Source organism: Leucoraja erinacea, chromosome 36, assembly GCF_028641065.1.
Source record: "Leucoraja erinacea ecotype New England chromosome 36, Leri_hhj_1, whole genome shotgun sequence".
NCBI lineage: Eukaryota > Metazoa > Chordata > Chondrichthyes > Rajiformes > Rajidae > Leucoraja > Leucoraja erinaceus.
Genome location: NC_073412.1, coordinates 11767768 through 11792777, shown reverse-complemented (window position 1 = coordinate 11792777; position 25010 = coordinate 11767768). Strand labels below are relative to the sequence as shown.

General features: G+C 42.1%; 2 protein-coding genes across 4 annotated transcripts in view; one reads left to right on the top strand and one right to left on the bottom strand.

Moving 5' to 3' along the window:
* cib2 (calcium and integrin binding family member 2) overlaps nt 1-14003 on the bottom strand; it is a 111927-nt gene extending 97924 nt beyond the window's left edge. The window contains exon 1 of one of the 2 annotated variants that reach the window (XM_055662717.1): nt 13877-14003. Coding sequence is in view for 1 of the 2 variants with exons in the window: in XM_055662716.1 (XP_055518691.1) it covers nt 4123-4173 (51 nt within the window). In the remaining variant the exon portion in view is untranslated. Of the gene's footprint in view, nt 1-4122; nt 4573-13876 lie in introns of those variants that run through there. The other variant, XM_055662716.1, reaches the window with a different exon arrangement.
* lrrc61 (leucine rich repeat containing 61) lies at nt 12732-25010 on the top strand. Of its 2 annotated transcripts, XM_055662714.1 has the most exons (10): nt 12732-13996; nt 14094-14400; nt 14484-14579; nt 15689-15835; nt 16706-16766; nt 16880-16965; nt 19160-19225; nt 21742-21810; nt 24230-24352; nt 24505-25010. In XM_055662714.1, the coding sequence occupies exons 2-10, from the start codon at nt 14379-14381 to the stop codon at nt 24588-24590; spliced, it is 756 nt and encodes a 251-aa protein (XP_055518689.1). In that variant the 5' UTR covers nt 12732-13996; nt 14094-14378; the 3' UTR covers nt 24591-25010. The 2 variants fall into 2 exon arrangements, with proteins under 2 accessions (XP_055518689.1, XP_055518690.1); XM_055662715.1 differs by lacking the exons at nt 12732-13996; nt 15689-15835 and having other exon boundaries at nt 14143-14400.

Below are 25010 nucleotides of genomic sequence, written 5' to 3'. Positions count from 1 at the left end.
CTGTATGGAGTTTGTACGTTCTCCATATGATCGTGTGGGTTTTCTCCAGGTGCTCTGGTTTCCCCCCACATCCCAAAGAGGTGCAGGTTTGTAGGTTAATTGGCTTCTGTAAATAGTCCCTAGTGTGTAGGATAGAACTAGTGTACAGGTGATCGGTGGTCAGCGCAGAATGGTGGGTCGAAGTGCCTGTTTCCACATTGTATCTCTAAACTAAACAAAAGAAAACCACAATCTTACTCACTTAAAGACTATAACATTTGGTTTCCTCACCCAAATCATTGATATCCGTTGTAAGCAACTGATCCTGATCAGTACCCTACTATTCACAACTTGCCACCCTTATTAAGTCCCATTTATTCCTACTATCTCTTTCCTATCTCTCAACTAATGTTTAATCCATGCAAGTATATTACCCTCAATCTTTTGTGGAACTTCACCAAAGGTCTTCTGGAAATATCAATACACCACATCCACTGTTTTGCCCTTATCTATTATAACAATTATATTCTCAAAGGTTTTCAATAGGTTTATCAAACGTGACATCTCTTTCATGAATTCATGTTGATTTTGTCTAATCCTGTTGAAATGTGCTCAGTTTCCCATCTCATACCTTACAGTAATGTGAATATTCTCCCCACCACAGATGTTGGGCTATCTGTTACAAGTTCCCAGTTTTGTATCTATTTTTTAAACCAAAGTTACATTTGTTGTCCTCTAATCTGGAGGAATTGCTTCTTGATCTGTAGATTTTTCTTTAAGTAACAGCCAATGTCTCCTCTATTTTTGTGGTAAAAGAAAGAACAGGGGCTAATACTCTCACCAAATCTCACCAAAAAATGTTCTCAACTTTTATGTGTTTCTCACCAATGATGCCTTCCGTGTTTCCACTACAATGCAGAAACCAAACGTGGACTGGGTGACCATTTTATGAAGCAGCTACATTCAGTCCACAAGCATCATCAGAGTGACTGGTTGTCTGCATGTTCATTCACTATCCTATTCCCACTCTGACCTTCATATCTGTGCTGCCTCCCACCCACAAGTTTGGAGATCGACAACTTATTTTCCTCTGGGCATTTATTCTAGCCTGTAATACTCACTATTAATTTCTCCATTTCTATGTAAATCTTTTGCTCTGTCAGTATCAGAACTGGACATTTCTGCCTCTCATCAGTTTGGCTCAGTTTTTCTTCTTCAATTCCTATAGTTTGTCCTGTCCTGACAGGTCTCACTGTCTCACTATTAACAACACATTATACAAACAAAGATGCATAATATGTTTAAATTAAACTGCACCCTTTGGTCTCACCCTATCATAAACATTCCTTTGTACTACACATCTCACCACCACCTACTGCAAACTGACGTTTCCTAATTCTATAGCCCTGGTTCTGAAATATTAACTTATTCGTTGGACTTCATTGCAATGTTGAAGGCATCGTGGGGGTGGGGGTGTGAGGGGTAGGGAAGGGGGTGGGGGAGGGGGGTTGTGGGTGGAAGGCAGCACAGATATGAAGGTCAGAGTGGGAATAGGATAGTGAATAACCTGCTGTGCGTTTCCTCCTTTTACTGTTTTTTTTATTTTAGAAGTTTAGCATCTACAGTTCTTTTTAAATTTTCTATGATTTGATTATCTGTGACTATAGTAATATTCAGTTTGATGACAATTATTAATCTCTAATTTTGCTACATTCTTGTCACCACATCTGGTATATAAAACATAACAGTCTCAACTTCAATGTATGTGAATGTCTTTCTGTGCTTTTCTGTTTTATTTGTTTCCCTTCTGGTGAGACACTGCTCAGTTGCCACAAGCTCACAAATTGACTATACAATTGCTCTTCCATGCAGAGGATGTGCATTCTTGCTTTCTACAATTCAAAAATGTTGCCCCACTGAAGTGACACATACAGTTTTAATAATGCCCATTGAAACAAGAATTTCCCTGCAGACTTTGGTCCACTCACACTCACTTGATCTGGACTTGACATCAGACTTCTCACCATTCATCGACACAAAAAGCTGGAGTAACTCAGCGGGACAGGCAGCATCTCTGGAGAGAAGGAATGGGTGACGTTTTGGGTCAAGACCCTTCTTCAGTCCGAAGAAGAGTCTTGACCTGAAACATCACCCATTCCTTCTCTCCAGAGAATTTAGTGATTAATGTAATTAATTCCTATGGTAAGCTTTGTTGATGAATGATCTATTTGTCCCATTACATCTAATACTCCTTTGCTAAATTTAAGGATATAGTATTTAGGTGAGGAAATCTTCGAAAGAAAGACTTGCATATACTCAGTGCTTGTCAAGGTGTCAAAATATCCCAAGTGCTTTACGACCAATTCAGTACTTTTGAAATAGAGTCACTAGTGCAGTATAAGAAAAGCAGAAGTAACATCTTTCGAACACGAACCAGATAATGACTGGACAATCTCTTATAGTGGTGTTGGTTGTGAAAAATATAAAGATACCAGGCAGGGCTCCCTCTCGTATTGAAGATAATGCCTTGACTTCTCCAATGCAGAGGGCAAGACTAGTTTAAAGTTTCACTCAAATGAGAGCATCGTCATCTCTACTAGTGTGAGCTTATACTCTGCACAGCTCTGTTGGATAGGACTTGAGCTCTCAACATTATAACTGGGAAAGTACATTATCTGACACCTAATGCTGAGAACAAAACTCTGCTGCAAAACGTTCAAACTACTGGAAGAACTCAGTCAGCCAGGCAGCAGCTGTGGAGGGAATGGACAGATAACGTTTCAGGTCAAGATCCTACTTTGGACTCAGTCTGAAGAAGGCTCCCATCCCAAAAGGTCATTGTCCTTCCCCTCCACAGATGCTGCCTGAGTCGCTGAGTTCTATTTGTTTATGTATGTGTGGATCCAGTTAATTAATACTGTGAAACCCCAATGGTAACAGTTACAAATACATCTATCACCATCATTTTATGTCACGGGGCCAATATTGCATCCAGTTGTCCACTCTTCCAAGAGTCCCATATGCGTTTGTTTTGTTTTGAGCAGATGTCCCGCGGGACCTCATCACCAGCTCTAAAACCTAGTAGAAGGTATGAAATGCTATGCTCCCACTAACCTCCCTCCCCCAACCCCCCCTCCCCTTGCTACTGCCTCAAAAAATGTAATCAACTAAACTGCTGTAAATGTTCCCCTTAAATCTATTTCACTCCGACATTGTACAGAATATTATATCATAGTTTCACAACACGTTGTATCTCCTGTTCTGCTGAAATGACACATTGAAGAATTATCAGGCACTTCATCAATTCTGTGCCACTTGCTGGGAATAACGTCTGTGTTAACGCTAACCCAATCCATTCATACTTTATTTCTCTTTCGAAATAAATGAGGATGCTTTTATTTCTCGTACTATTATACTTGGATTAGCCTAAATAAAAGGACCTCGTGGTTGACTCTCTCTGTGGGTGAAACTGGCGTTAAATTTACAACCGATCGTTAACGGGGCACTGCGGCTTAATGCAGGCTGCAATGTTTAGTCACTACATCTATGTGGACTATATTTGCACACATACAAAGCTCGGTCTGTTTTATTTTCAATATTACCGGAGTTAAATTGTTCTTCCCCCTGTTCCCAGTCACCCACTCTCGGTATCGCATGAAATAAGCGCAATCGCTTCCAAGAAAACTGCTTTCACTGGATGTAAACAACGCATAACAGCTGCCACAACCCGAGGGAATTTGATGAGGCGCGAGTTGTGAAAATATAAACACAATTAACAGATTAAAAATTGCTTCGAGCGGACCAAGTCTCCCGTTCAATTCAGCCAATTTTAATTGCTTCGCCTCAAACTTTGAACAGAATTGGTAAATTTTAAGTTTAATCTTGCCTCTGTTTTACCGAACGATGGGCAGACGAGACAGTTCGGTTAGAGAATGATGTTTACAAAAACATTGTACACTGTTCAAATCAAGCACAACACCAAAAGTAAACACTTTCGGGAAGAAATATTTTGGCTTTAATATAATAACTAGCCGCGGTGTTCAGGCTGATCTGGTTTAGTTAAATATGAGACCCCGACTCCAGTACATTTCCCACACGAGTTCCCCTCAGCCATCGGCTGCGGTTCGCTTTCCATCTTCTTACCTGATAGGCGTCTAGTTGTTCATCAGTAAATATCGTCTGTTTATTACCCATCTTAAAGCAGTTACATTCCTCTTGTGTAGATGCATCACATTAGCAGTTCCAGGCGTCCCTTCTACTGTATGCATTTAGGGCATTTACACGGCGTGATCCCACGCTGAAGGATCCCCAGCCGGCATTGAATTTCAAAGGCACCAGCCGGCATCTATCTGGAAGGTGAGTGGACCGCTTGCTTTGTACTGTCCTTGCTCGTTTAGATTGGGCTAGAAGGGGAAGGGTTACATTTTTTCTTCTCTGCTCGACCACAGTTTCAACAGGGATAGTAGCTCCCTGACACTGGTTCTGAGCTCAGAATCCAGCCTTGCCAGCCGGAGGCCAGTAGGGGCGCCGCGTTTACATGGTTGTCAGAGTACTGCTGTAGTTGTGGTTAAAGTACCTCTACACCGTGGAGTGCTGCACTGAATGGTCTATTCCCAATTATCCCCTATGGATTTCCTGTCAGTCCCCCAATCCTCCGGGGAGGAGTCGGGAGAGTGCTGCACTATCGGATACACCAATGGAAGACTATAACAATATCACATCACAGAACATTATGAGGGGGTTGAGGACATAGAGAATAGGTGCAGGAGGAGGCCATTCGGCCCTTCGAGCCAGCACCGCCATTCATTGTGATCATGGCTGATCGTCCCCTATCAATAACCCCGTGCCTGCCTTGTCCACATATCCCTTGATTCCACTAGCCCCTAGAGCTCTATCTAACTCTCTCTTAAATCCATCCAGTGACTTGGCCTCCACTGCCCTCTGTGGCAGAGAATTCCATAAATTCACAACTCTCTGGGTGAAAACGTTTTTTTCTCACCTCAGTCTTAAATGACCTCCCCTTTATTCTAAGACTGTGGCCCCCTGGTTCTGGACTCGCCCAACATTGGGAACATTTTTCCTGCATCTAGCTTGTCCAGTCCTTTTATGATTTTATATGTTTCTATAAGATCCCACCTCATCCTTCTAAACTCTAGTGAATACAAGCCACAGTGAATACTCCCACAGCAGGAGATATTTCTCCCTCGTGCTGAGTCTTATTTACACCACACCCGTCATTATGGTAACTTGTGGATTCTTCCTTTTGTACAAATCGGCAGCTGAGTTTCCCCTCACTGCAACAGAGCACACACTTTGGGACAATATTCAAGAAGGAACTGCAGATGCTGGAGAATCGAAGGTAGACAAAAGTGCTGGAGAAACTCAGCGGGTGCTGCAGCATCTATGGAGTGCAGGAAATAGGCAACGTTTCGGGACGAAACGTTGCCTATTTCCTTCACTCCATAGATGCTGCCGCACCCGCTGAGTTTCTCCAGCAATTTTGTCCACACTTTCGAATGTTTTCTTTGGCTGTAAAACAGTCATCCCAAGCCAGTGAAAGCATAAAAAATGTTTTTAAATATAAAAATGCCCCCAAAGCACTTCAAGACAATGTAACACCGAATCTTTGACCAAAAGCCATGGTCAAAGGGGTAGTCTTAAGGGAGAAATGAAGGTGGCGAGGCTGGTTTTTTAGGATTTCTGCGGTTTATGGAATTGGTAGCTGAAGCGATGGAGCTATAAAACAATTAGACATGCAAGAGGCCAGAATTTGCACGTTGAAAACACTGACTGGTCTGTCTCGATAAAGGAGACATAACTGAAGCACATGCTGTCTTTGGATGTCGAGGATTCGTGGCAACATCTACCTTAAGACTGATGAAGGACCTGGGGATCAGCGGACAAGCCCTAGGCCAGGCCATCAAAGAAACATCAAGGGTGGCAGAGCGGAGTAGCCAGTGGCTCTGGCTGAAGAAGAAATAACCCATTTGGTCTCCCAAATAACTGACCAGACAGATGCAGAGGGGGCTGGTTCTGGGACGCCGCTGAGCCTACTGGAGACGTTGTGGGTTCAATCAGCGTAACGTCGATGAAAGTAGGTGCCCACTTGATAACCCCAATGACGTGTCTTCCTAGCCTTTCTCAACATCAGAGGAGCATAGGTGAGTGCAGAAGGCTCCCATCACCATCGGGAGTAAATTGATATTTGGCACTTTGGACTTTTAACATCTAGTCCTGTGTATTTGTAAACATGGAGGCACAAGGAACTGCAGATGCTGAAATCTTAAGGAAAAAAACTGGAGGAACTCAGCGAGTCAGGCAGCATCCGTGGAGGGAATGGACATACAACGTTTCTTTAATACATTCTACCGTTATTTAGCCCATAACAACTGGGCATTTATGTTTTCTCTCTTGACATTGACTTGTAGGACATTGACCTGGTATCTATGATTCTTCATCGTTCTTCATTGTCTATGAACATTCTAAAACTTGTTAGATTTACAAAAAATAACTTTTTTACACAATGTAACCATTTGCAGGAGGATGGGTAGAATTAATCTTTTTTTTTTACGGAGGGAAGCCGACAGTGGGATCGAACGCAGCATGTGGCGTTGCTGAATCACAGCAGCGAGAACCTTCATCACGGTTCCTGCTTAAGAGAGCGTTTTAGAAGGAACTGCAGATGCTGGAAAATCGAAGGTAGACAAAAGTACTGGAGAAACTCAGCAGGTGCAGCAGCATCTATGGAGCGAAGGAAATAGGCAACGTTTTGGGCCGAAACGTTGCCTGTTTCCTTTGCTCCATAGATGCTGCTGCACCCGCTGAGTTTCTCCAGCACTTTTGTCTACCTCCTGCTTGAGCGTACTCTTATGAGTTCAGTTGGAAAGTGTGTGTGAGCGCGCGTGTATGTGTGCATATACCTCGTAATATTCAGGACCAAGCTACTCCCACAGCTATTGGTAATTCAGCCTCCTTCCACACAAACAGTCGCACATTCTAACTTTCCCGTTATATATTTATCTCACGTCTACATAATCCGTGCAACTACTGCATGGTGACACATTCCACACACTTTCACCAACAATCTACATGTTTAATGGTTCTTTTATGAAATAAAACATCAATGATATTTCACAATGTTATTGAACAAACCATAACACTTAACCACATTAGGTTTATTGGTAAATGCACGAGTATGTTGAGGTACAGGTACAACAAAATCTTGCTTGTGGTAGCATCAAAGACACGTAAGACTCGGACAAACACAATAAATGGAATTACAAATAAATTCTGCCGGACAGAAAAATTCAAAAAAGTGTGCAAAATAAATAACTCAGCAGTGCAAGGCAGCACAAGTAGAAAAAATAAGAAAGTCCGTGATAGTGCAAGAGAAGGTCTGTGTTGTTCAGTTGCCAAGGTAGGATAAGCCTCGTGCAAGTTGTATCAAGAACCTGATATATGTAGGAAAGTAGCTGTCGGTGAACATGATGATGTGTAATTTCAGGCTGCTGTACCTCCTACCCAAAGTGGCAGTGAGAAGAGAGCCTTACCTGGATGGTGGGGATTCCTGGTGAAAGATATCACCTTCTTGAGTCAGCACCTCATGTAGATGCGTTCAATGGTTGAGAGGGCTGTGCCCGTAATGTACTGGGCATGGTGTACTGGGAAGGAATTGCAGATGCTGGTTTCCATCAAAAATAGACACAAAATGCCAGGAGTAACTCAACGGGACAGGCAGCATCTCCGGTGAGAAGGGATGGATGATGTTTCGGGAAGGAGGGTCACGACCCGGAAATGTCACCCATTCCTTCTCTCCAGAGATGCTGCCTGTCCCGCTGAGCACATGGTCTCCCAACTTCCCTTTCTGAAGTCAACAATTAGTTCCTTCATTGCTTTGACATTGAGTGTGAGGTTGGTGTTGTAGAATCACTCAACCAGTCATCCTTTTTCTCTTGTACACTGACTGTACAAGAGATACAGGATACGGAGTTGGATGATCAGCCATGATAATATTGAATGGCAGTGCAGGCTTGAAGGGCCGAATGGCCTACTCCTGCACCTATTTTCTATGTTTCTATGACTCACTACAGTTACTAGAAATTATGTCAAAGTTTGATGGGACAAAACACTTTCTTCTGAATTCCTCGTTGCTTTTATTTAATTTACTATATGGATTCAGAGTGTGAGTTTGGGTTACGCCATTATATGTACTTTTCGTTGAGGATACAATCTGAATTGAGGCACAAGCTGATTTGGGTTTGGACACAATTCAGTTGGTTTGATTTTCTTCATTGGCAAAATTAATAATCTTGCTTTCTTTAGGCCATTGAAAATTGAAGAGATATCAGGGTTGGTGTAGATGTTAGCCTCTGTGTCATCAGAACCATTTCAAGACAACAATATCACCTTTCGCCCACTGCCTCTACACGTCACTGCTCAATTTACAATTCCCTTCGCAATCCCATGAACTTCACCTTAGCTATAGATTTATCATTAAGGACTGTATTAAATGTTTTCTGAAATTCAAGATCAACAACATTGCTTCCATCACCTGGCAGGGTTAGACCCTGAAACGATTGCAGTAAATCATTTGGATTTGACATTCTCTTCATAAGCCAATGTTGCTTTTGATTTATTTTGTTCATTTTTCCTATTCTTTGACCTCTGTGCCCTTCTATCCCTATCAATTCTGCAATAAAACATGGTATGAAGTTCTTCATTGACAGGAAAAAATTACTCTCCCTCCCCTTCTATTCAGAACCAGGAAGCTGGACATTGTCTTGATTTGGCTAGTTACCTCTCTCCGCCTGCTGCCTTAAACATTAATATTGAAATGGTAAATTGATCACCAGAAAACCAACTCGTGAAGGGATAGCTTATAATGATTGCTGATTATTTTTTTTACTCTTGAGTATAAAAGGTCAAGGGAGCTCGAAGTCAAGATGATCTTCTTCTTATCGAGTCCACACACAAGATTAGAAGTTGCTCAGCCAGAGCTGAACACACTTCTCGGCATCTGCGTACAATGGTGTCTCGCTTGTGCTTCTTGTGCGTGGAGGTAGAAAAGATTGGTGGAAACGGCGCTGCGATGTGAATGTCTTTCCTTGACCCCAGTCAAGATGATGAATGGAAAGAAAATTAGAGAGAATCTGTCCAAAGGAAAATCTGAAAATAAACATAGCTTTGTGAAAATCTCTTCTGTAGATGGTCACATGAATATTCATGGAGTAGAGGGGTATGGATCACTTGCAGGCGGAAGAGATTAATTTAACCAGATATCATTGTGGCATTGTGGGCCGAAGGGGCTTTTCCTAGTGTGCTCTACAAAAATCTGTTGAAGTTGACTTTACTGAAAATTTCAAAACTGATTGATAGATTCTGATTTATTGTTTCCTAACTACACAAGATTACAGTGAGTTAATGAGAGCCGATCACTTTTGATCTCATTGTTTGGTGGTTCAAGTTGAATGTCATAATTCCCTTTCCTTTGTCTTTCTGTCTTGTCTTGAGCATTTCATTACATCAGATATCTCCAAATGTTTAATGAATTGCTACTATATTTATACATTTTGATTTTTTAGTTTTAGAGATGCAGCACTGAAACAGGCCTTTTGGCCCACCGAGTCCGCACCGACCAGCGATCCCTGCACATTAACACTACCCTACACACACTAGGGACAATTTACACATATCAAGCCAATTAACCTACAAACCTCTATGCCTTTGAAATGTTGGAGGAAACCAAAGATCTTTTAGAAACTCTTAGAATAAAGTCACATTTATTTATATAGCACATTTAAAAAACAACTCTCATTGGCCAAAGTGCTTTACATTTGTTATAAGAATAGTATAAACAAACAAACTACATACATATAACCCTCGCTCAGTGGACGTCAGGAAAGGCTTGGGAGTATAGATAAGTTTTTAGTCTTGACTTAAAGTAGTCAATGGAGGGGGCAGTTCTGATGGGAAGGGGGATGCTGTTCCACAGTCTAGGAGCTGCAACCGCAAAGGCGCGGTCGCCCCTAAGCTTATGCCTAGACCGCAGGATATTCAGCAACCCCAAGTCGGCCGATCTGAGGGACCTGGAGGTGGAGTGGTGGGTTAGAAGACTTTTAATGTAGGAGGGGGCAAGCCCATTGAGGGATTTGTAGACATAGAGGAGGGTCTTGAAATGTATACGGAACCACACAGGGAGCTAGTGGAGAGAGGCCAGGATCGGGGTGATGTGGTCCCTTTTTCAGGTGCCCGTCAGGAGTCTCGCTGCAGCGTTTTGGACCAGTTGCAGGCGGGACAGGGAAGATTGGCTGATGCCAGTGTAAAGAGAGTTGCAGTAATCTAAGCAGGAGGGGATAAATGTGTGGATGATCTTTTCGAGGTCATCAAAGTGGAGGAATTGTTTTATTTTTGCTATCGTCCGAAGCTGAAAGAAGCTAGCTTTTCCCACGGCATTGACTTGTTTGTCAAATTTCAGTGCCGAGTCAAATATCACGCCGAGGTTTTTGATGTGAGGTTTGAGAAATGGGGAGGTCATTTAAAACTGAGGTGAGAAAAAACTTTTTCACCCAGAGAGTTGTGAATTTATGGAATTCCCTGCCACAGAGGGTAGTGGAGGCCAAGTCACTGGATGGATTTATGAGAGAGTTAGATATGATCACAATGGATGGCGGTGCTGGCTCGAAGAGCTGAATGGCCTCCTCCTGCACCTATTTTCTATGTTTCTATCTCTGAGAAAACTCATGCGGTCACAGGGAGAACGTACAAACTCCGTACAGACAGCACCCGTAGTAGGGATCAAACCCAGGTCTCTGGCACTGCAAACGCTGTAAGGCAGCAACTCTACTGCTGCGCCACCATGCCGACCTACATCTGTGTACTGTGTGAAGAAAATTCTGGAAATGTCTTGCATATTCCCTTGCAAGTTTCAATCTAAATGGGTGAGCAATAGTTGCCAGCTGTGATGCTGGATTTGTAGCATGTTTCAGCCTCCAAAGATTAATAGCACATCACAAAAACTAATATTAGACTAGCTCCAAAGATATATTACATGGCCCTGTCTCCAAGTTGATTGTGGGACTTTGCTATGGACAAAATGACTATTTTTTAATATTCATTCAAAGAATATGGGCTTCACAGATTGCACCAGCAATTAATTGCCCATCAAATTAATTACCCTTCAGAAGGTGGTGGTGAGATACCTTCTTGAGCTACTGCAGTCTTTGAGGTATGGAATCATTTATAATGCCATTATGGGAGGATATTGACCCAGAGACAGTAAAGGAATGGCGATATATTTACAAGTCAGGATGGTGTGTAGATTGTAGAGCAACATCTAGATCACAGCAGTGGCAAAAAAATATATTCACTGTGAAGCATTGTGCTTGTGTTCAACCATCTGGGATCTACAAAAAATAAAGAAATCGAAACAGAAAATGCTGGAACTACTCAGCAGGTCAGGCAGCTTCTGAAGAGAAAGAGAAATAGTCAACAATCAGATCCAAAACCCTTTGTGTAGGAAGGAACTGCAGATACTGGTTTACACCGAAGATAGACACAAAATGCTAGAGTAGCTCAGCAGTGCAGGCAGCATCTCTGAAGAGAAGGAATGGGTGATGTTTCAGGTCGAGACCCTTCTTCAGACTGAAAGTCAGGAGAGAGGGAGTCTAGAGATATGGAAGGGTAAGTTATCACACTGGGAATGATGCTGCCTGACGTTCACGGTTTCCATCATTTTCTGTTTTTATTTCTCATTTCCAGCACCAGAAGTTGTTTTATTAACAGAGATTTAGTTTATTTTAGAGATACAGCGCGGAATCAGGCCCTTCGGCCCACTGAATCTGCCCGACCAGCGATCCCCGCACATTAACACTATCCTACACGTAGTAGGGACAATTTACACTTATACCAACCCAATGAACTTACTATCTTTGGAGTGTGAGAGGAAATCAAAGATCTCGGAGAAAACCCACGCGGTCACGGATAGAACTAACAAACTCCGTACAGATAAGCACCCATAGCCAGGATCAAACCCAGGTCTGTGGTGCTGTAAGCGCTGTAAGGCAGCAACTGAAGGGTTTTTTTCAACTGGTCCACTTTACCACCTGAATTGTGTGCAGTTCTGGTCACCCCATTACAGGAAGGATGTTCGTCAAAGTACAGTATATTCAATTATGTGAGGCATAGATAGGATACATAGTCTGAACCTTTTTCCCCGGAGTGGAATTGTCAAAGAATAGAGGGCACAGCTTTAAGATGAGAAGGGCAAAGTTTAAATGAGGTGTGCGGAACAAGTTTGTTTCACGCAGGGTGGTGGGTGCCTGAACATGCTGCCAGGGTGGCTGTGGGAGCAGCTATGGGCCTGTCCCACTTAGGTGATTTTACAGCAGACAGCCGGTGACTGTCAAGTTGCTGGTAGTCACCTGAAAAACCGGAAACTGGCGACTGTCAGAGTGGAACACACACAAATACATCGCAAAGGCGGGGGCCAGGGCAAGCGGGGGAGCGCTGTCTGAAATTCACATGGTACAAAGCCAAGGTGATACAGACACACACGCGATGAACAGGAAGGTTGGCGCTGTAATTAAGAATGCTAGCACAGTGTACGGTAAGTCCTTTAAAAGAGGGGAGAAGGTGTGGGGGGGGGGGGGGGGGGAGAAGGAGTGGAGACAACTTTTAAGAAGACAGACAACTTTTAATAAGCGAGAGATACACAGCTGTGAAGTTCAGCGGACATTTAAGATTACTGGTTGGTTATCTTTGGTTCTGAAAAGTCCTGCTTATGGGTTTTTTTTCCCCCAATCAGCAAAGACAATTAACTAAAACTACCTACGACTACCTTGACTATCCATAACTACATGGCAACCCCACTACAACTGCACCTACGACTACAGGATTATCGATTTTCTCCATGGCGACCAATTTATGGGTGCAGAAAAGTCTTCAACATGTTGAAAAATTTGCAGCGACCATACTGAGGCCGTGACTAGTTCCGAGAATGCAGGAACTCCTTGCGACCATAAAGGAGACTTACCAGAGACCATCAGCGAACATGTGGCGAGTGCAGAGTCTCCGTCACTCGCCTAAAAAGTCACCTAAGTGGGACACGCCCGTTACGATAGTGGCATTTAAGAGGCTGTTGGATAGGCACATGGATATGCAGAGAATGGAGGGATGTGGATCATATGCAGGCAGAGTTTATGTTGGCATCATGTTCAGCACAGACATCATCTGTTCCTTCGCTTCTGAAGCTAAATTTATCATTAAAAAAATCTCCAGACTTACGAGTGGTGTGTGGAAAAGTAAGTTTCTATCATTACGCTATTGAGATGTATATTTTGGCAAATAATAAAATGTCCTGACAGCTTAAACACCCACTCCCTTTCAATAGGATATTGTCAATTTGCTGAGGTTTGCTGTGTCCAATTAACAGCTAACAATTATGCCATTGGCTTGCATCTGAGTAAAATGTAATTCAAAATTGTTAATGATACATTTTGCTTCAGAGGCGTTTTCTTTTTGTATGTAAAAACCCACTTGAGAACCATGGGATATTTTAAAATTTTACAGCCAGATTTATCACTTCTGAAAATTTCTACATGCCAAAGGAATCAAGAAAAAACACAAATAATGCCTTGTTGTTGATGAAATGTAGTGAGCAAATGCGATAATTCCCAATATTCTCGATATCTGCACGGCCAATGTTCGCCAAGCACTTTGGCTGTTGTTGTCCCTTCAGCTCTCGCTTCTCTCTACCGTCATTTCTCCTCACTTTTGGAATTCTGAAGTGGGATAAATGTCTCTCACGCCTACCCCGATTTCCATAATTATTTACAGCGGAAAAATCGACTATTTCGTCGGGTTTTAACGGGCCCAATGCGCTGGAAACAATGGTGTTTACCTGCAGTTTACCGCGTGTACTCCACTTGGCGTAGCGTAGCAACAGTACGGGCCGTGACCTCGACTGCCGTGCAACCTCCCTATTCAATGTTTCTGGAACTTTCGTTGGAGTTCTGAGGGAGTCAGTGTTATTTACTCAGCAATCTTTCTAAACGTTGCCAAAGAATGTTTTTCACAGCAACGACGTTGAAATAAAGTGTAAAAGTACTTTGTTTCAGGGGGAGCCGGGCGGCCTCTACACCTGGTCGCTGGCGCCGTGTTCGCTGTGTTCGCTGTGAGCATCGACGAGCTCCCACCGCTTCTTCGCGCTTCGGACCATGGCAACGGGTCGGCGGGGAGCTTGGTTAATGTAGTCCCGGGGCATCGTGGCGGCCGAGCGAGAGGAGCCGGAGACGGGGCAAGGAAGAAGCGGAAGCGGGGGTTTAGAGGGGTAAAACGACTCCAAATAAGCAGCGCGACGGAGGAGGCCGCGGGCTTCGGGCCGTTGCCCGGGCAACGGCGGGATGGAGCCCAAGGCCAGAGCCGGTGAGTGGAGTGAGCTGGAGCCGGCGACAGACCTCCTCCCCGCTCAGCAATCACTTCATTTTGCGTTTCCTTTGTTATTTCAGAGGATGAAGATGTCAAGATCACCGTCGAGCTGCTCAAGTCGACCACTGGGGAGTTTGAACTGGAGTCTATTTTGTTCTTAAAGATGACGAAAATGAGTGAGTAGTGACACTGGCTGTGGCTGTCAAATCCCGTGTTTTCTTTTGAACAAATGCAACTCTGTCTGTCCCTGTCACACTCTCACTCTTTCTCTCTCTCTCACTCTCTCACTGTCTCGTATCATTTTGGTTCCTTGCAAAAATCACTCTCAATGTATTACTGGTATATTGTCAGTCAATTTGATGAGTTGCTGTTATTTTACTACCTTATCACTTCATAACTTTCCAAAGAGCTCTTACAAAATTGGATTCTTGTTTGATGTGCAGTGACTCCAATTTTACGAGCAAACATGGTTACTGAATCCACACATAGCCGGGCCCAAACTGACTAAACAGTCTGGCTGTTTTGTCACAGCTAATTGAGTAACAGCATTTGAAAGAACGATCAAAAGAGCTCCATCTGATTCTCTAAACAACATATACTTGCATTTATGTGATTTATTTTGTCTTTAAGTATAGTTAAATAACTGGACCAGATGAATGAAGTGTGTTCGGGTCAGAGCAGGTTCTTTCTCCCACCAAAAACACAGCAACATTGGTATCCATATGTGAGCAGACCTGGTATTTTAGTCCATTATGTTTCCCACGGCTCTCTTCACTATACTTCCCCCCCCTTTCGTCCCTTTCTTTTTGACATTCTCTCCACTTAGCTTCTATTCTTCCCTCCCATCTTCACGACTTTCCATAAAGTAGAGACTGTAACAGATAGCTTACTCGTTCAATAACCCTATTGATATTTTGAAATCATTCCAAGAGTTATGTGCTTTCTCCTTTCACTCTACATCTAGAGGAACACTCAAATTTTATTTTAGAGTGAAGCCATTGACACATTGTGCCAGTGTTAGACAGTGATCTAGCTCCCTAGAATGCCTCGGTTCAGACAGAAACTCTTGGTATCACACAGCCACTTCTCCCTGGTGAAATGCCATCAGCAATCCAACACTTCATCTGTAGGCTAGTTCCTTTGTACTTTTGACAATAGTTGGAAATATCAATTTTTAGAAAGTAAAACTTAAAATATGATATAAACCCAAGTGTCTTTTTTTAACAAGAGTAGTTGCAGAAAGGAAAATTATATAAAGGAATATTTGTGCTGTTACTTGCTGCAGACATCTGCAATCTTGGATGCATTGGAGACTGTGTAAATCTGGAGAGGCTGGACTTGTCGAGAAATGATATCTCAAACCTCAAGCCCTTGGCATCACTGAAACTTCTAACTGTGCTCAACTTGTCAGCCAATAGAATCTCCAATCTCGGTAAAGTGACTATCTTCATCATCATTAAAAATAATTTAAATTAAAATAATCACAAAATCTCTCATCTTCGGATTTAGTGATCTTAATGTGAACCGTTTCCCTTTCCATAGACGCTGTCTGATATATTTCTGTTTGTATCGCTTTTTGTATCGCAAGAACTTGGATGCTTCATCTTCAATAATTAATACTATTGTTGAAATATTGCATTGGGAATACTTATAATGCAACTCTTGCATAGAAAATAAAGTGCTGGAGTAACTTAGCGGGTTAGGCAGCATCGCTGGAGGACATGGATATGCACCATTCAGGTTGGGACCTTTCTTTAGACTATTCCTTGAAGTATCACTTAGCTGTATGTTTTCAGGTCTTTTCATCTGTTCATTTACAAATGTTCAATAGAGAATTTAAGCTCATAGTTCAACATTTAAAAAAAAAATGTAGTTTACACTTTGCACTTTGCATGTTTAAATGATGTGCACTCGGGGGTCTGATTTGCAATTGAGGAAAACGGCCAATAAAAGTGGGTTTGAAATATATTAAATCTCACCCGCCTGCACTATGCTTCTATTGGAAATGAAGTGGTGGTGCCACCTTCAGTCGGAAACAATATAAACACATAAAACGATGGAAAAGCTCTTGTTAGTCAGAAACGTCAGTGCAGAGAGAAACAGGGTTTACTTTTCATGCCAGAATGTTCTTATTGGGCTGCACTTGCCTTTTGTATTTATTTCGATAAATTGGTAGTAATTTAAATTTCCAGATTTCTCCTCTGCCTTGAACAATGTTAATATCTTATTGGAAAAAAATCACATTCTTCACCCTCTACTTTTTCCCTTTGTCAGTATTTTCCACATTTCATTTCTATTCCAGATCCTCTGTACTCCTGTGAAAATCTGCAGAACCTCAACTTGGCAGGAAACCTAATCAGCAGGTTAGTGTTGAAAACTTGTTTGCAGTATCCTGTGTGACAGAATTTGCTGCTGTTAGTAGTTGCAGCAATTTTGGATATCTCACCTATCTCCGTTTCTGTGCATTGCTCTTTAGTGTGGATGCACTTCGTTCAATAACCAAGCTGAAGAATCTGGATATGATTCGACTGAAAGATACAGTTTGCAGCTTTAGTAATCCAGGTAACTCTTTCTCTTAGCTGTGACTTTATTCATACCTTCACTTTTCAGGTCAGAAGCTTTGAATTTAAACCTTTCCATAAAGCTTCGAGCATAGAATTCAGACTGTTATTCCAACACTAACAAGACCGATACAGGTGCACAACCTTTTATCCGACGATCCAAATAACGAAAACCTCCGAATAGCGGACATTTTTTTCGGTCCTTGAAGAAAGGTCCTTGAAAACGTTCACCGAGGGCGGCCCGCAGAGGTGACAGCGGAACCTCCGGTCGGTCCTCAAAGAAAAGGGGAACTAAATCCCCATTCATAAAAGAGAAGGTGAGGGTATATTGCGCGGGAGGGTTAATAATTGACAATATGCTGCTGCCTGCCCGCTGAGTTAAAAAATTCCCACGGTAGACACGATACACAGTGTATCGTGAGTCTTGCGTGGAAACCTTTTAACTCGGCGGGCAGGCAGCAGCAAATTGTCGCTCCCTTCAGTTTCACCCCACCTACACCCCTCTGCTCCCCGGCCATGTGTGTGACCCCATCCCTCCCCTCTCCAACTCACCGCCCATTGCACCGGCGCGGGGGCTTTGTACTGTCTTCACGTCGGCGAAGGCAGCCAGCACGCAGTGCAGTCACCGGAGACGTCAGGACCAATTGGACGTCGACCACCAGGCCCACCGCAAGCATGGAGAACCCAGAGACCCACAGCCAACAGCAGCCCAGCCCAGCCCCGCTCCAACTACAGAGGAACCTGGGTTGCGGATGACGGGGCCCATCGGGGAGCGGGTTCCTGTTGGTCCTGACGTCTCCGGACACCTGCTATCCTCCGGGAACTGTACCGCCCTTGCAGGAGAGTGGGGTTGTTTGCAGTTGCAGAGGGAGGGGGCAAGGGCGGTACAGTTCCCAGTCTCAGCTCCAGTCCAGCGGGGTGGCCGGAGACGTCAGGACCAGCAGGACAGCGACCCCCAGATGCACTGCAAGCACGGAGATCCCAGAGACCCACAGCCAGCAGCAACTCCAGCCCAGCCCCGCTCCAACTCCAGAGGAACACGTCGGGGCAGAAGCTGATGGTGTCTTGTTCTTGGGGTGGCGCAACTCGGGCTGTGGGCGAACTGCCACTTGTCGCCGTAGCGGCCCATCGGGGAGAGGATTCCTCTGGAGTTGGAGGGGAAGGGGGGTATTGTGCTGTTTGATCACCCCCTGCTATCCCAGGGACAGGGAGACACAGCGGCTTTTTAGACTGGTGGGCAATCACTTCCAAAGTTCTGCCCACACAGTCAGTACACTTCTCCTACACTGCATTTCATACAGACATATATTCTGCAAGAAAAAAATGGCATTGAAGACTCAAACTCGCGACCGAGGAACTGCCGGGATCAAGGCGCAAATTCGCGACCTTGCGGATACGAGCCGAGCACTCTACCACTGAGCCAGACATTAAAATCTACGCAAAAATAAATCCATTCCGAAGACCGACAAATTCTGAATTATGAAAAGTGTCTGGTCCCAAGGCTGTCGGATAAAAGGTTGTGCACCTGTAGTAAGGGAATTCTCGATTGTCGAAGAACCGTCTTTAAGATGAAGTAATAACCAATGAGTTGGCTTCTTCCTGGATGTAAAAAATCCCATGGTACTCCTACAAGGGAATTCTCTTATGCTTAGGCTAATATTCATCCCTCAATTGACATTACAGTACTAAAATCATTTATCACATTGATGCTCATGGGAGCTTGCATATAAAATAGATTCATGCTTTTGTGTAACCCAATAGTGAGAAACTCATTGAAAGTAAGGCACTTGGAAACATCCCAAGGTTGTAAAAATGCACTAATTCTGTTCATCCTTGAAGGAAATGCGATAATTAGACAAGAATTAGGTTAATTTCTGGCCCGAGTATGTGGCGGAACAGCAATAGTTCAAAGACACAGAATAAATCCTATGTTTTCTATTATTTATGGTGTCTTGGCAGAATGTAATGTTGCAAGGTTAAAGAAAGGGCAAATCCATTTAAAGCTATTTAGTCACCATGTAATGGTTCCTGTAAATGCAGCATATATATTATCTGGGATATTAAACCGCTTTTAAAGGACAGCAAAATTGCTACCTCAAAGTTAACACGTTGTCAATGTTGTAAAGCACTGGGACATGCATCATAAATATAAATATTTCTACAGAAAGATGTGACTCTAAATCCTTTGTTTTCAGTGTGTATGAATACATCATATCTGAACACTATACTAGACATGTTCCCAAACATAAAGATATTAGATGGTGAGTAATTTGAGAAACTGTAAACAATAGAAATTTCTGTTTTAAGATATTTATGCAGTTGTTCTTCCCTAATGCCAGCAGGAACATCAGTGTTTATCTTCACATTCCCACTCAAATACAGATCACTGGTATCCGACTAAAGCATGATACCAGTGACGGAAATCTGTATTTCTGTGGGGGTGTGTGTTTTCGATGGGGGATGAACATTTTCTGCTCTGCCGCGACCAGCTCTGGCTGCTCCGGTTCGCTCATTGCAGAGTTCCAACAGGAAAGCACAATGTTCTGCAGCTTTCCCGAGTCTTGGGGTGGAAACCTGCCTGCTGACCAAGCACAGCAATCCCCATTCAAATGATAAGGAGGCACTAGCTGCAAGATAATTCGATTTTAAAATTTAAAAAAAAAAACCCCCAAAAAAACCCATTTAATCTCATTATTTACATTTATTTTTAATGCATGAATGTGTTTTTGAGAACATTAATTTTTTTTTTACTTTTTCATGTCCTAAGTGTTCACAGAATTGCAGAATACTTACAATTTTAAAGGAAGTCATTCAGCCCACAGAATCATTACTGTTCTATGTAAGAACAATCCAGCTGGTGCATCTTCTTATCGCACAATCTTTCCTTTCAGAGACATCTCATATTCCATTGGGGTTCCTTACAACCCAACATTATGAGCATTGAATTCTTTCAATTTTAAGTAAAAACAAGAATATAATTCCTTATGTTGGAGACTAAAACTATTCGGTACTCACGGAGGGTGTCTTCCTTGCTCCTTGTAAATTTGCATCAGAACTTCAATATATTTTTATCCTCCATGCCCCTTACAGATTTCATTAACCTTCCTCTGTAATTGCTGTACCTGCATGCTAGCTCTTTGTATTTCAAACACTTCCACCCCCTCACCCACTGATCCTTTTTCTACATTTTGTAGTCTCTATGTCATTATTTGTTTTGTTTTTTTTAAATTTCTTCCTTCCAAAGTATATAATTTCACAATTTACAACATAATTCCTATCGATCAAGTTCTTGGCTATTCACTTAACATCCATACTTCTTTTGAATGCTCTTTGTGTCCTTGTAAGTTTATAGTTTATCTATCTTAATACTCTCAGCAAAGTTGTGACCACACGATCATAGTATTAGTTAAGTATTGCCGATCTGAAAAATGGCCCATTTATCCCCACCATCTGTTTTCTTTAGTTGGCCATTTCTCTGTCGATGACAATATATAATCTGCTAACCTTATGTGCTAACCTTTAATTAGATATTATCAAATGCCTAGAAATCCAAATACACTGTATTTGCTGGGTCCACATTATCCAACCTCTTTTCTTCATCCTTAAAGAATTCAGAATTTTGAAAGCTGATTTGATTGTTGGTTTTGAAAGCTCATTAAATATTTTATCAGCCAACTCCCACCTTCATGAAAACCAGGCTGTTTATGATTATGATTGATTCTTAATATTTTCTAGTGGCCCACCAAGTTGCAAGGTTAAAAGGAGACCTAAGATACTAAGAAATAATTAAATAAATAATTTGTATATTTTCTATCCATGGTGCTCAGTTCTTTTTGATTTCCGATAGTGTCAGACATTTAGCACTAGACCTTTCTTTCATTTATTATTTGCCTTTCACTGCCTTGAGGGACAACTCTCTGCCGCAAGTCTTCCTGGAGTAGTGTGATCAGCATGGGAATCTGGTGGATGAAAATAATCTGGATCTGAACACTGGGCTATTCACGAGCAAGTTTATTGGATATAAAATTTAATTCATCAAGATAGTGATGATGCAGCTCTTGCCAAAGAACCTTTATTGCAAACCCATCTTTAATATTGAGCAAATCGATTATAGAGTTACATGGCTAGAAAACAGACCCTTCAGCCAAACCTGTCCATGCCAACCAAAATGCTCCATATAAGCTAGTGCCATTTGCCTGTATTTGGCCCATATCCCTCTGACCTTTCCTATACGCACCTGGCTCAACTCACTGACATCTTGTTCCATATACCCTCTACGCTCCGAGTGAAAATGTTGCACCTCAGGTCCCTATTACATTTTTCTTCTCTCCTATGTCCTTAAACCTATGTTTTCTGGTTCTTGATTCCGTGACCTTGGGAAAAGACTCTTGTGTATTCACCGTTTCTATTCTCCTCATATACACCTCTAAAAGGTCATTCCTTAGCCTCCTGCGCTTCAAGTCCTATCTTGCATAATCTCTCCCTACAGCTCAGGCTCTGGAGTAATGGCGCAACATTGTAAAGTTAATTGGGGAATTATAACTTTTTGGTCTTGAATCTGAAAACAATCCATCCTGTTCTGTCAGCTGTTCCAAGTGAAAAATTAAAGATAAATGTTTTTGATGCATCAAGTGTTACAGTGATACTTAAGATATTTCCTTTTCTTTGCCTTAAAGTTTTTAAGTTGCATCCATTGTCTTTTTCCATACCTTTATTTTTGATGAAATTAAAAGAATCTGAGCACTTGAGAACTGTTTCTGTTCTGTTCTATTCACAGGAGAGAGAGTGTCAGGAAGGGGCAGTGATTTGTACCGACTCTGTAAAGACATTGATGATTCTCTGAAAGGTTTGATTGATAGTGCTTTTTGGTTTGATCATAATTTAAATGGCATTTTCACTCCAGTAAAGTGAGTATGCAAAGTGAAACATGGGCCGAACTAAACTGTTAATGATTCAGAATGAAGGGATATGGATCACGTGCAGGCAGAGCAACTTAACTTTGTATCGTGCATGTTGAGCACATAGTGTGCCGAAGGGCCTTTCCCTGTGCTATACTGTTCTATATTCTATGTGCTTTGCCAGTCTGGATTTCACACGTGCCATCCTGGTTATGATTTTACTCCCAAATTACTTAATTGGCGATTCTACTTCTGTGAAATGTTCTCTAGCTCTGTTACCTACTTAACCAAATTAAAAGGGCAAGTTTTGTTCTGTTCCATATATCCACCACCCTGAGTGTGAAGCCCCTCGGGTTCCTATTAAATTTTTCCTCTCACCGTAAACCTATACCTTCTGGTTCTTGATTTTTCCTGCTCTGAGTAAAATACTCTGCACAGTCACTCTATCTATTCCCCTCGTGATCTTATATACCTCTATAAGATCACTCCAAAAAATATAGTCCTTTCCACCTTAACCTCTGCCTATAGCTCAGACGCTCAAATCTGGCAACTTCTTTGTTGGGTTGTTGGAGAGAGTTGTCTTTCTGATTGGAGGCTTGTTTTTGTTATATACATTTACAATTTGGATGACAATGTGGTGAATACTGTTAGTAAATTTGAAAATGACATCAAAATTGGTGACAGTGGCCAGTGAAGAAGGATATCTATGTTTACAACGGGATCTAGATTAGTTGGGAAGGTGGGCCAAGGAATGCCAAATGGAATTAACTGTGGCAAGTGAGAGGTGTTGTACTTTGGTCGAACCAGGGCAGTACTTGCACAGCAAATGGTAGAGTGTTGAAGAAGGGAGACATCCAGTACAGGTGCATGGTTATCAGGTGAGACAGGTGGATAAGGTGCTGAAGAAGGTATTTGGCACATTTGTCTTCATCCGGAAGGGTACCGAGTACAAAAGTTGTACAAGTCATTGATGAGAACATACTTGGAGTCCTGTGTGCGGTTCAGGACATCCAGCCATTGGAAAGATATCATTAAATTGGAAAGGATGCAGAATAGATTTACCAGGATGTTTGTGTAGGAAGCAACTGCAGATACTGGTTTAAACCGAAGATAGACACAAAATGCTGGAGTAACTCAGCGGGCCAGGCAGCATCTCTGGAGAGAAGGAATGGATGATGTTTTGAGTCAAGACCCTTCTTCAGACATCAGTCTGAAATAATCTTGCCCAAAGACAGTTTTAAGAAGGTGGTTGACGGCAACAATGTCTGACTACCAGAGTCAGAGATTATCAGGTTTACAGTTAGAACCACATATGGGACGTGGCATTACTCAGAGTGTATCTTCTTCATGAAACATAATGACAAAGATGCTCGAATAATCTGAAATAATGCTGAAATGGGCATGAGATGCACGATTGTGTGCGTGACTTTAAACTGCCTCTAACCTTGATTTAGTTGCTATCTTCACAGATACCATCATGGGCCTTTTGCAACTTTTTAAAACGTATACAGGGTCAAAAGCAACAAAAGCAAGCAAAAGCAAAAGTAACTTTTATTATGCCATTCTATGTGCTTAACACTTGATCTGCTTGTGAACATTTAATTAATCATTAAGTGGCAAAATTAACCAGTTTGACCATGCATTGTCTTTTTATCACAGGTATAATTGTTAAGAAAATGTTAGCTTCTCCTTTGAAGCTTGGAGCAAGGTTACAGTTTTTGCACTGAATTTATTCTGAGGCTGCTTGATCCCCATCAACCAATTTTGTAGTTATGAATTTATAATGAAAAACATTATGACAGGAAATAAACAAATATGTAAATGCTTTTTACATCTTTGTCTGCTCTTGTCCACCCAAGAGCAGCATAGTGGTGAAGTATTAGTGCTGCTGCTCCAGCGACCCTGTATTGATCCTGTCAGTGTGGAGTTTTCACGTTCTCCATGTGACTGCATGGGTATCAACCCATGTATTTTTCTCCCATATCAAGGCCAGTGAATATATCTACCTCAAACATGCACAGTCCGTATATTTTTTAATAACTCGGATTGCATTGTGAACATTATGTCCTATTTACCACATTATCATAGATAATGGAGGAGATGGTTGAGGTAGGTAGTATCGCAACACTTAAGAAACATTTAGACAGGTACATGGATAGGACAGGTTTAGAGGGATACAGGCCAAACGCAGGCAGGTGGGACTAGTGCAGCCATGTTGGCTGGTGTGGGCAAGTTGGGATGAAGGGCCTTGTAAGATTCTATGACAGACAATTTTCACACTTCATAAATACTTCATTAAGAGCAATTCATTTGGGGAATATCACGTTGTGAAAATTATTTACAGAGATGCAAGTTCTTTATTTTCAGAAATTGACAGCATTTGTCCTATCCATGTATCGGTCAGTCCGACAAAATGGGTTGAGGACAGTTACTGGGAACTGAAACCAATGCAGCAAACTCAGACTGATAAAGCTTCTGAACAGTTTTTTGGTAAGAGTCCTCTTGACTTGTTTCATCCACTGTGCAATTTTAATTTCTAACAACTAATTAAGATTTTGTATTTGTATTTTATTTACGTATTTTCTTTGAATTTTTCGCCTCCATTTATTTTGAATACGGATGCTTCTTATTTTAATGCGTAGAACTTTTAAAAGAATGCAGAGAGCTGAAGAGCAAGGCTGCTGATGTCATTACAAAAACCAAAACGATGCCAAGGGCTGTGAAATAAGCCAATCACCTCTGACAATAGTCGCTGCTACCTCCAGAAACCTGAGCAATACTCAAACTGAAGCCACTGATTAATACAGACACCAGAGCCAACGTGCGTTTACCATGAAACTGTTACGGAAACCAAAGAATGGGCCAAACCCTCTGCAGACTGTTTTCGGCACATTTCTACGTGGGTGGAATATTTGCCGTAGAAAGCCATTAAAAAGCCAGACCTTATCACCAGGGAATATATATAACTTGCTGCATTGAATTGGGTTTTACCATCTCGCATCCAGCATACAAGTGCACCTGTTGATAAGTTCTTAAAGCTTCTAAACCCTTGCACTATCACTGTACTGACTAATGTAGTAATTAATGCACTACGCAACTGTTAAAGTTTGATAATTTAACTGAAATGCACCAACTATTCACAGCTTGT